We start from the raw sequence: 13,007 nt of genomic DNA on the forward strand, positions 1-13,007 counted from the left end.
TCACACAGCAGGGGGGTTGTCTGGCCCGGAAAACCCCTCCAGCCAATGGACGCAAAGTGCGCCTTGGGTTTCCAAGGAGACCTTGTGCAGTGGGAGTCTACAGCCCTCCCTCACATTCAGCCCACCTAGACACCCAGGCGCCAAAACGAGGGCTTCTTCGGAGAAGCTCGCCAAAAGTCGATGAACAAAGAAGGCAAACCTGGTTTGCCGCGCAAAGTAAAACACAAGAAGGACTTTAACAAAAAGAAATGGTGAATAAACCGAACCGGAGCCAAAAGAAAGAGTATTTGGTCAAGCGGGTTTATGTTTGAGGCTAAAATAATAGCCTGGAACAGTACCACGTTTATATAGTATAATCGCGGCAGAAACGTTAGGGTAGATAACACTGCCACCAGCCAAGTCTAAATGTTAAAAGAGCGAAACAAAGCTCAGAGAGGCACAGACAAAAATGGATAGGAATTAACCCTTTCCAGTACTCCATGTAAGATGGGGTGTACTGGGTCTGCAGTTTTAAATGACTACATAAAGTAAATGGCAACTTTACCTGTTTCTGGGGGACAGTAGTCAGCCCCAGAAATAGGCAGTCAGTGGGAAGTCTCAAAGACAACCCTGTGTCACTGCACTGAAGGTGCTGTGCAACACACACAAAAAGTGGGGCTCATGGAGTGGTGTACTCCAGAGCCCAAGATCACACAAACGGTATAAATACACATGGCAAAACACATGTAAGAGTTGGAAAAAGGCTCACACTCTTACCAGGTGGAAAAATAAACTCCAGAAATCCAGCAACGCTGCTGGGGGACTCACTAGGTGAGGGAAATTAGCCATAGAATGAGAATTATCCCTAACACCCCCTCTAGTTCAACAAAGTGTTTCAATGATTATTTACGCTTTGTATTTGGTGTCTACCAAAAAACCTGGAATGCACTGTTTCAGGAATGAATCATATACAAACGCGTTTGGTAACACCCTTGTAGTTTGTGCTACTGCTGTTTTCATACATTAATAAACATTTGCAAATAAGTCCTGAATATTTTCTTGCTTACTCCGCTAGACGAACACTTTTGTTTTTTCCTATGTTGCTGGAGGAAGGAGGCATGCAGAGAGTTAGATTCCTCTAATCACATCACACTTGACATTGCTTGGGAAGAAAAGTACCACAGGGTGTGGTCATCAGATCTATTGCGCCAACCATTGGCAGAATCTGCCCTGAGGATGGATGCAGTGTCTGAACTGCATTGGCCACCAGATTCTGCCACTCAAACAATGATTCATAAACAGCAACAATAAAAGAGCTGCTTAAAGCAAGAGAATATTCAGGACTTATTTACTAATGTTTACTAATGTATACAGACTGCAGTACAACACGCTATAAGTATGTTACCAAACGCTGATGATGTTTCTCCAGCTTTCATGTATGTCATTTCATTATTGCCACTTTTCTGGTGGTAACAAAATCACCACCAGTTTTACTGAACCGCCAATTAGAGCTTACAACAAAATCCAACAAGTAAAGATGAGAAACCTAAATAAATGTTCATTAGCTACGTCACAAGATGTTAACGTATATTGTTGTATTGCTAATGCTTCATGTTTTTGGTAATCCTGTAAGAAGACAACATTCACGTTTTCTAACCTATAGACGACAAGTCAGGAACAAATGCACACTGTCATATAAAACATCTGGAGATAGTTTTTAAAACAACTCCACTGTGTGATGACTTCTGCAGAGTGATCACTAATTCCCCGACGATGATCTTCTCCAATGTGGCCAGGGGACGACCGCCATTACCTGATCCTGACCCTGGGGGCGGTAATAGGAGGGAGGATCATATGGGAGAAGATGACTGCCGGGGGAGGTGGTGACTGCATTGGAAGAGATGCAGTATTCTCCTCCTTTCACTGAAAAATATCTTATAATATCCAAGTTTTTGATGGCTTGTTGTCACCCTACAAATCCTCCTTATTGTGGAACCCAGAAACCCCTTCTTTTAAGTCACTCTAGACATGGTTCCATTCATGCCTCTAACCTACAACATCCCCTGTTTCTGATGTTTTTCTAAGTAAGACTTCTATACAACATCAATTTAGAAATCCCATGATCTCTATGGACTTCAACTCCCATAAAGCCTTAAGTACTGAGACGAGGAAGAGGAGAAAGGAGTTGATGCAGATTGAAAGAAACCTAAATCTGAATATGCAGACTAGTTGGTTGGTTGAATTACGAGTGCCGAGACATTTAAAAATGGCTTCCGCACTCAAAATAGAGACAGAATGGGAGAGGGCCGTGCCGGAGGAAGTCGAGAGTACAGACACATCCATGCAGCAGTTTACAAACGTAAGAGTCACATACCAGCATGGCGCAAGAGCTGGAGATACGCAGCGGGCACCTTTAGAGACCCGTCAGAGCACTGGGAGCAGCAACAGATCCCCCGGAGATATGGTTGTGCAGGGAAGCAACATTCTCCGATCCAGGCCAGCGAGAGAAGGCGGCTGGTGAGCGCTGAGCTGAAAGACCTGCTGGGAGAAGGGCTGCAGCACGAAGGAAGTTTCACCGCGAGACATGCTGTAGTTCGCAGATATAGGTCGCAGATGCTGCAAATAACCTGTGAGTCTTCCCAGAGCCATTGGGGACCCTGGGGCACATAAAAAAGTGAATGAATTAAGTATGTTTGAATACCGGCAAGATAAAGTGCAACGACAGAACCTGAACAAGGCACTATGTGTGAGATGTCAATGTGTTGTTTGAAAGAGATACTTTTGCCAACCTACCTAAACATCAAGAAACTGTTGTTTGGAAGAGACACTTTTGCCATTCTACCGAAATATCCAGGGGAAGGGATCCACCCTCTGGATCCAAGGGTTTCTCCTTGGAAACAACTTTTCTGTTGGATCTATCTATTTACTTTGATCATGAGCACTTTTTTTCAACCATAAAGTCAGAGACATTTTCTTGCACACTTAGTTGTTCATTTCTAGTCTGAGGGCCAGATTAGAATGCTTTGGACACAAGGACAGTTTATATGTTTAATGACTTGAGATGGATTGATCTTTAGTTTTAGTTTCCAAGGTAGGGAATCTCTCCTTAGAATAGGGATAGAGCTGCATTTCTGGGTCTGCGTCTGCCTCTCATTTCTGATTTCTCATATATGGTGTCAGAGGGGGATCAGATTCACTGGGGATCCCACATGAGTAGAGTAAACACCAGCCCCGCATTTGTGATATCAAGAGTGGGACAGTAATACCTCTCCCACTAATTAGTCCTGCACTCGAGGAACTGAGATAGAAACTATTTCTGTAACTTCTGTTCCTAAGGGAGAATCTAAGCAGGTTTTTGTTCTGCAAATACACTGGGATCTACAAGAAAAGATCATGAGGCCTTTCCTCCCTTACACTCTAACGTGGGGGTTGTCTTCCAACTCTTATCCAATCAAGCTATTTTAACATCTAGAAAAACTGTGGAGGGCAACATTTACCATCTTTTTTGTCCCCAAGATTGTCTGGTACGTGGAAAAGATAAAATGATGATTTCTTTGCAGTTGAGGATAGCTTTTCCCATCCGTTTGTCCATCTGTGTTATCCCCTGTAAAGAAGGGAAGTTAAAAATGTTACCTCTTTTTTCTTGTGGAGAAGAACTGAGGTTTATTTTTTTTAATCAACTCCTGTGAAAATCAATAGGGCCCAGATAGTGGGAATCTGGTACATGAAGTTTTATGTGCACCATCTACCCGAGTGAAGTACTGAGAATACCCGAGACATGATACCCCAGAAACCTTTTAATACCCATTGAGAAAAGAGACAGATTGTAAACCAACTAAAGAAGACACATTATGGAAGGGAGCTAAGTCTCCCAGTGTATTAACCTATTTGAAAGGGTTTTCTCAGAACAAATTACACCTGAAGTTAAAATGGTTGCTGCTTCACATTCTGAGGAGGAATCATCCCTCTTGGGAAGAATATGGGTCCACTAGAAATTGCTACCCTCCAGAACTAGAATGCTGTATTTGCAGATGTCCGAGACACCTCACACACCATTGTCCATCTAACAGGCCAGAAATCCCCAAACTGTCAGGAAAACAATAAATTAAATCAGATACTGAGTTCTCCTATGCAAGCACTGTATCTTCTCTTTCTAGATAAATATTGCCTCAAGGGAAATCCAATATCATACTCTATACCGGGGACAAAAACATGTATAAAATCCCAGTTGTACTACAGGGAAATATTATATGGTCCCAACTATATACGGGGAGCAGGGGAAGTAAGGACTGACTTACTTCCCCAGGAGTGGAAACCAACTGGACAAAAGTATATAGGTTGCATTCAAGGCCATAAGGAGGGACATCCACAAACCAAATCCATATTAGGATCATAAGAAGAAGTTTAGATTTGTTGGTGGCTGTAGTTCCCGATTTACCAGCCCAACTACTTTTGGGAAGTGATGTTTCACACTTTGACCAGTGGGCCGCCCGAGAAGCCCATATTAGAATCAAAATGCACAATGATACTCTCATTTCAAGATTATCTAAAGAGACCCAAATTAACTCCAATAAAATCTCTCCACCATATTCTTTGAAGGAAAAGGAGGGATTTCCTTTAACAAACCCCATTTGGGAGTGGGAAACCCATAGTAAAGAACCTCTTCCCTATATGGGGGAGACTATTGTTTTTCATAAAACCAATTGCCCTAGAACGGGAGGCCGGATCTTTAGGGGAAGGGTATGTGATGAATCCTGTGGAGTCATCACTGACTCCCTGGCGATTACCTCAACTCATATGCCCAGTGGACGGCAGCCATTACCTGATCCTTACCCTGGGGGTGGTAATATGAGGAATGATCAGATGGGAGGAGATGACTGCCAAGGGGAGGTGGTGACTCCATTGGAAGAGATGCAGTATTAGCCTCCTCTCCCTGAAAAAGATCTTATAATACCCACATGTTAGATGGCTTGTTGTCACCCCACAAATCCTCCTTATTGTAGAATGCAGAAACCTTTTCCTTTAAGTCACTCTAGACAGAGTTCCATTCATGCCTCAAACATACATAATACACCTACAACATCTCCTGTTTCTGATATTTTTCTAAGTAAGACTTCTAAATAATATCAATTTAGAAATCCCATGACCTCTATGGACTTCAACTCCCATAAAGCTTCAAGTACAGAGACGAGGAAGAGGAGGAAGGAGTTGATGCGGATTGCAAGAAACCTAAAAGTGAACATGCAGACTAGTTGTTTGGTTGAATCACGAGTGTGCAAGACATTTAAAAATGGCATCAACACTCAAAATGTAGACAGAACGGTAGAGGATTGTGCCGGAGGAAGTCGAGAGAACAGGCACATCCATGCGGCAGCTAGCAAATGCAATAGTCACATACCGCATGGCGCAAGAGCTGGAGATACGCAGCGGGCACCTTTGGAGAACCGTCAGAGCACCGGGAGCAGCAACAGATCCCCCGGAGATATGGTTGTGCAGGGAAGCATCATTCTCCGATCCAGGCCAGCGATAGAAGCCAGTGGGTGAGCACGCAGCTGAAAGGGTCAATCTCGATTAACGCACAGTTTAAGTAAACATGATATGAGTGATCATGATGGCATGGCCTAAGTGAGGAAACACTCATATCAAAAGATCTTGGTATACACTACAAAAGATCTGCCCCAACTACAATAATACCGACAAATCTCACCATGCATTTGCTTTAAATCACCCAGAATGATGCAACAAATTAAACACATCCAGTTGGAACAGTAGTGTCTTCAACAAAATGAAGACATCACAGTGATAGGGAAGGCTTTTCAGGTTCTGAAGATACATATTTAAATTGGAGATATTGCCATCGCAAACCATATGAATTTCATCAATGTGTGTCTTAAGTGAGATATATATATATATATATATATATATATATATATATATATATATATATATATATATATATATGTGTATATATACACACGCGCACGCATATATATCTATAAACTCTGCCCTCAGTGTCTTGACAACTCGTCCTGGTTCACATTGCTTTGAAACCCTTCTCTGCTCGCAACCTCATCACGTCTTGTCTCTGCTCACAGTCCATCATTATCCCTCTCCACTGACAGCCTCTTCCCTGCTTCTCTTTGCTCAAGCCTTGTCACTACTCGTCTCCGCTCACATTCCCCTCGCTACTTCTGTCCGCTCACCGACCTCTTATCAAATAAACCGTTTGCATTCATAACAAAACCAAAAAAAAGAAGAAATCATGTGATAAAGCTCCCACAGTCTGGAAGTGAAATGAAGCAGTCACTCCTCCCATTCACACAAATCAAATCCCCTCTGTATATGATGGTCATCAGGCAGGAGCAGGCACAGTAAGTCAAATGGGCCTTGTCAGTCATAAACAAAAGGAAACTTTTGTTTTGCTTTAGACCTAAAAGCCCACTCACTTTTCCGACCTTCCCGCTTGCTTCTCTCAGAGGTGGTGATTTTCCGGTATGGCGCCCTTTCGTCGACACCAGTTATCATGGCGGGTGTTTTGCTGCGTGAGTTTTTTTGTACGAAAAAACTCTGCACATTTTTTTGGGGGGGCAAATAAAGGGTTGTGGTGGGGGAATGGATTTTTAAAAAAAAATAGTAAAACGAAGAGGGGCTTGGAGGGGCAACCCCCCAAAAATCATTGTAAAAGAATTTCGATGAGTTTTTTCATAAAAACTCTTGCGGCGAAACACCTGTTGTAAAAACGGGTGTTGGCGAAATGACATGGAACCGATTTTCCAATCTTCTCCATATCTTCTTACATTTATTTGGGCACCCTCTGTTCTTTTTGACCTCCTCCATCCATACCTGCTCTCCAGGTACAATTCTCTGCTATCAACTCTCTATCTTCATAGGCTCATTGTTACTCTTCCCAGCGTTCACTCTTATATTGATCTTTTGCTCTCAGAACTATCCCTATGTGTCTGTGCTAACTATTCTATCAGTGCACTCCTGTTCCCTTCGCAACATCTCTTCTCCGCCATCAACTCTCTATCTTCAAAGGCTCATCATTACTCTTCCTGGCTCTCGCTCTTATCATGATCTTTTGCTCTCAGAACTATCACTGTGTGTCTCTGCTAGCCATTCTATCAGTGCCCTCCTGTTCCCTTAGCAACGTCTCTTCTCCACTATCAGATTCATCCCTACCTTTCTCTATATCAGGCGTATTGATAATCTTCTCTGCTCTCTGCTGTTTTATCACTTTTGGCTTTATGTCTACTCTTATCTTCTCTTTCTTTTACTGCTACTTTTGTAGGCTCCAACCCCCACTACTGACATTACCCTCACTATTCATCTCTGCTATCGGTCTTATTGCTACTCTTCTCTAAAACAATTAAAACAACCACTCTACCTTTTTAGCATATCAGATATTACTTTATTCAGCTCTCTCAACAAATTGCAATGTGCTTCACCTACACATTAGCCCCATCTGTTGTATAACTAAATATTTCTCCTCCAAAGAAATGTAAATATAATTAGCACCCTGTATGCGTGCTGTAGCCATCATCCACGTAAGGATGATGAAATAACAGAGCTTAAATCACCTTGGAAACTACCTATTAGGAGCAAACGTCTTGTTATATAAGTATTGATCCACCCCTTTTCTTCCTAATAGTACAGGGCCCCCTGAGGTTAAATATAGAAGCCAATGGGAATAACAGATGACAAGTTTTGGCTGCCAGAACAAGCACTCGTTGTTAGCTGTGCCTAGGCGCACAGCACTGCTCCTTATTCTCTACACCTGCCTCTAGCCCTCACCCAGTAACATGGCTATAATGTCCTTGTGGGCAAGCTATGCCAGCTCGTAACAACCTGGAGTCCTCAGTAATTGCCCCTACTTTGCTCGGGCCCGGTACCCCAGGCTGGCGGGCCTTGAGGTTTGTTGCCAAAGTCAATTTTGCCTGTGTGTATTCTGGTATGAATATGAATGCCATACTAAAATGTGTCACCCCTATAGCTCTGTCTTTCTAAAATATGTGTCCAACATTTTGGCTGCACTTGCGTCTTGCACTCCAGAATATGAGCACCCCAGAGGCACCATCCATGTTAATATCTCAGAACTTGGTCCAGACTACTCCAGAATATGAGCACCCCAGAGGCACCATCCATGTTAATATCTCAGAACTTGGTCCAGACTACTCCAGAATATGAGCACCCCAGAGGCACCATCCATGTTAATATCTCAGAACTTGGTCCAGACTATCCCGGTAAACCTTTGCAGGGAACACACACATACAGTGATCGAAGTAAGCGGGAACGGTCAGGAACGGCGTTCCACTACTTTTATTTTTTTCTGTTTACCATTCCGCTACTTTTTGCGACCATGTTCACCATTCTATATAGAGTCCATTCATGTCCCTGTGAAAGTGTAAAGTTGTACTAGGAGCCTCGGTTACTAGTCACTTAGCTATTGCAATGCCCTGGCCGCAACACCTTGTCACATGTTACACCTACCCTCTCCCCTGCCGTGACGACAGTACCACTACTTTTTTCGGTACACTTCTACCACTGCGACACATCAAAGTTTATCGTGGTGGATGTGAGAAGAGCAAGGCGGACTGATACTGAAATCCAGATGAGGGGAGGTTCTGCTTAGGAAAGGAGAAGTAAGATCTGCAAGGAAGGGATCTGGGGAGCTGGATCCCTTTACTACTGAGCTCTCTCACTTTCTTTGTTCACAGAAGGTGGTGAAGCTGGTGACTGTGGCGCTCTTCCTGACAACTGGTACCCTCCTCTTCCTCGTCTTCCCCCCAATGATCTTCAGTTACATTGAAGGATGGAGTTACGGGCAAGGCTTCTACTTTGCCTTCATCACCCTCAGTACCATTGGATTTGGGGATTTTGTACTCGGTGAGTGGTGTGCCTTTTGGAGATGACTGTAAATGCACTACTGCTATAATAAAAATGTCTTAACCAAGTCATTCAGGCACTTGATCTATATCTGTCCCTTGCACTGAAGTCCTGTCGAAAGCGATCATTCACAAAGCCAACAGTTGTGGCTTATGTACAGGTATTAGATAGACATTCGCCAGGCACTGCTATCATCTGCTCAGGTAAAGACAGCCTTTTACAGCTGTTGCCATCCTATAGCCATTACTGTTATGGCAGGGCCTGGAAAATGCCTATCCTCTGCCGACACCAGTGCTCCTTTTTGGTTTAATTCCTTATGCTCGGGAGCCTTGCAGCTGCCGTCCTTCCATCGTGGTTTGGTTTGTTTGCTCCCGAGCTTGGCGATCCCAATACAATGGAAACAGAAAGGGGTCTTTTAATTTGTGGAGGCGCTCCCTTTCAATTCCCACGGTGGCCATGTTCTTCTAGTATTTCCAGAGAGGAAACCAAGTTTGTGCTCAGAATTCTTTGCCCTCAGAACACGATTACCTTTCCCTCAATGAACAGAAATCACCTGGGTGCTTTGGCACCGGGTGCTAGTAGTGGGATATTCCAACCAGCCGTCAAGTCCTAAAAAAAAGGGGGTGACTCATTAACATACTAATTGAATGTGGTGCCACCTGAAATGAGAATATCAAGGTGGGGGACTCCTGAAAGAAGTGGTGGGCCTCCATCCAGCCCCGTGTACCCTTTACTTGAGCCCTGATTCCAACTGTAAAAGCCCTGGTGACACCTGTAAATGTGGTCTTCAGGCCCTTACTGGGTGGTATTTCCCGATACAGCAGGACTTATGGCTATAGTGTTAACAATGTGCTGGGACTGCATTTATTTAATTGTTCATTTATAACACGCTTAATACCAATGAGATTGGGATTCGAACCTGTGTTGAGCTGCATTGTCTTGCTTCCAAGACAAACACGTTGCCCTTGAGCTATCCTTCCTCACCCAAATGCAAAAGTCCTTAGAACTGTAAATGTTTTTTGTCAACACATTGTAGCTAATCTAGTTCTTTACTTCCAATTGCTTTCCTAGGAACTGATCCAAATAAGCACTACATCTCAGTCTACCGGAGCCTGGCTGCCATCTGGATCATTTTTGGACTGGCTTGGCTGGCACTAGTCTTCAACCTGGGAACCACCTTAATGGAAAAATGCGTTCACGTCGGCAACAATAAGTCCCGGGCTGTGAGACTGGAGGAGGTTGCCGCTGTTTCCAAGTTGGAGGAACGGCCTAACCAGTGCATCGATCTCCATATGGCTTCTAGACGCTACAGTGTTTATCGCAGCTAGAATAAGGGCAACATTCCAATTCTCGGGACCTACCCTGGAAATAAAAATAAGCTCAGACTTTGGAAGTAGGCACATTTTTCAGCTGGCATTTCAATTTTAAACAAAATAGATGTAAGGTCTATGAAATGAATTCTAAGTTTAAACAAAGAAAAACAGAATGCTAATGGGAGTTTAAAAATGGATAATGAAAGATGAGGCTCAGACTTTGGCTAAATGAACTTTACATGGTAGGCATTTCCGGTTCAGAGGACAACAAGTGAATAAATTGGCTACCAGGTTATCCTACGGGACGTATTTACATGAACATTAAAAAAAAATTTGGCTCAGGTTTTGATCACAGGAGATTTTCCATATGGAATTTTCTGGGTTCTGAAGAAGTGAGGAAATTGATCCAAATGTTTACTCTCTGAGTGTCCTCACAGAGTATTACAAGCGGCGATTAAGACCACCAGAAGCGCCCTAATGACACAATATTACGCCATTGGTTTTAATGAAGTGTGTGTTGGAACCTTTGACATTGAAGTGCAAATAGCCGTGGCACAGAAGGGTATAGAAATGCAAAATACCAATTTACTGGAATGTTAAGTGCTGGAGACCCATATTATTAAGCTTTCAATGCCGTTCGAATGCTTCTTTCATCCTCTGGGTAACCCAAGCTTATCGGTGCCCCAGGGGCCCGTCTATACATTATGGGTTGGATGGGATGTCAGATATCCCCTCTCGTCATCTAGTTTTGTATGTTTAATGTCTATCTTTCTGATACTTTTAAAAGGTCCTTCTGTAAGTCTCATTCTTACAAACCACCTTGTCCAGTCATCTCAGTGAAATGTAGAAAAGCTTTACGTTTTACTATGTGCTTTGTGATTCAGTTTGTATTTTTTTATTTATTGAAGAAATGGATGTAATTTTTACCAGAAAATGCATACATAGGATGCATACAGGAGACAGAGGCAATGCCTGGATAGGGGCCTTTAGCATAGCTGAAGGTTATCTGGGAGAGAGCCGCCGGCTGAAGAGGGAAGAGAGACAGTGGAATACAGAAACCAGGGACCTGGACTAGGGCACCAGCAAAGCCAACATACACTGCTTAGGCCTGGAATTATACATAATCACATGTACATAGCTAATCACGTGAACGGGTAGCGCTGCCAGTGTGGACTTGAGTCCGTTGATGAGGGTGGGGGACACCACTTCACATGTTTAATACGTGTTTGCAGAACACACTGTTCCAATTCGTGTATGCTAAAGTGCACATCTAACAATATAATAAAAGGCCAGATGTATGTTTGTCCCCATGTGTTTGTCTGATGCTGTCATGCGCAGTAGAGGCTACTGTGTCAATGAGAACCTGCCCTTTGGCCCCTGTGCTCGGGCTCCTACACTAGTAATTGTCATATGCCATAACCAAAACAATGCACCAAAGTTGTGCTGCATTTCTGAACTTGATTTTCCGAGGGATTTTTGGCACGGCAGGGTCAGTTCAAACTGCAGGAAGCAGAAATGAAAAGATAACAGATACTATGAAAAATCAGATAGTTATCCACTTTAATTGCATTCTATAAGCGAGGGGCTGCAACAGAAAATCTACGATTACCTCTTGTTTAAAAAAATTGGATTTCAGGATATTAGTCCCAGAACGTAGAGTGCCAGCGACTATATAAGGCTGGATATAAGGCTGGATCTTCCGGGTATCTGGGCTCCAAACTCTACAAACATTTTAAAACAAGTCTTATATTTTTTTTTTTAACCAATTTATTAAATATTAACAGAAGAAATCAGTGTAACAAAGAGATACAATAGACAATTATCCATACAATAATAATGAAAAATATATTGAGAAAAAAAATAATAAAATGCATTAAATATATATATATATATATTTAAAAAAATAATAATAAAAATAATAATAATAAATAAATAAATAAAAGGGGCACAAAAGGTGTGAAAACAAGTCTTATAACTTTGGAGATAACCGTGCATATGACTAGAAGCCAGTGACGAGCCTGTTGTTATGGAATTCGATTTTATTTTTACGGTAGACGACTCCAATGAAATGACTGCCTTCTTCAGGAATGTTATTCAATCCTCTGCTCCCTTGCTCTTCATCTCTTTTCATTGGATACGCAGAACCTAGATGAGGCAGTGGTGCTCAAAAATATTCAGGTCATTTGCATAATATGTTGATTTTATTTTGCTCTGGTTTCCCTCTAACATGGTTGGACCTCAGATCTTAGCTGCAGTGGACCATATACCACAGCCTATTCCTGAGGCTTTCTGATCATTCAGGTAGCTCCGTATGTCAAGCCTTTGGGGGTTTGTTTTGACGCACAGATGACCTTTACCAAACAGGTAGGCTCCATCAGGTAATCTTGCACATATATAAATAATGTATTTATTTATTGTTTATTTATTTGTTTAGTTCCAAAAGAACTTTACAAATGTGCACAGTATATCAATAAAACACTATAAAACAGCAATAAGAACATATTACCCTAAACAGCCATCCATTGGGACGGGACCAGGCTGCCAATTGGTATTCAAAATGTGCAGGGACATACATGCTGTAGGTTGATCCAGTGTACTCTCAGTTTTAGTCATGTTTTATAGCGTGTTTACAATGTAATAATATGTTTTTATAATATGTTCTTATTGCTGTTTTATAGTGTTTTATTGATATACTGTGTACATTTGTAAAGTTATTTTGGAGCGAAACAAATAAATAAATATATAAATAAACTGTTACGACAGACTAGCCCATACCTGACTTTGTAAAACAGAGCTGTGCTGGCTGCGGCCCTGATCAACTCCTGCTTG

General features: G+C 42.3%; 1 protein-coding gene across 1 annotated transcript in view; it reads left to right on the top strand.

Annotated features, from left to right (window-relative positions):
* Positions 1-11,460, top strand: part of KCNK16 (potassium two pore domain channel subfamily K member 16) — a 117,387-nt gene extending 105,927 nt beyond the window's left edge. Inside the window, exons 4-5 of the mRNA XM_069608752.1 lie at positions 8,700-8,865; positions 9,937-11,460. Coding sequence (XP_069464853.1) covers positions 8,700-8,865; positions 9,937-10,193 — 423 coding nt within the window. The 3' untranslated portion in view covers positions 10,194-11,460. The remainder of the gene's footprint in view (positions 1-8,699; positions 8,866-9,936) is intronic.
* The last annotated feature ends 1,547 nt before the right edge of the window (positions 11,461-13,007 follow it).

This window comes from Ambystoma mexicanum, chromosome 4q (assembly GCF_040938575.1).
Source record: "Ambystoma mexicanum isolate Mex_15411 chromosome 4q, UKY_AmexF1_1, whole genome shotgun sequence".
Classification (NCBI taxonomy): Eukaryota; Metazoa; Chordata; class Amphibia; order Caudata; family Ambystomatidae; genus Ambystoma; species Ambystoma mexicanum.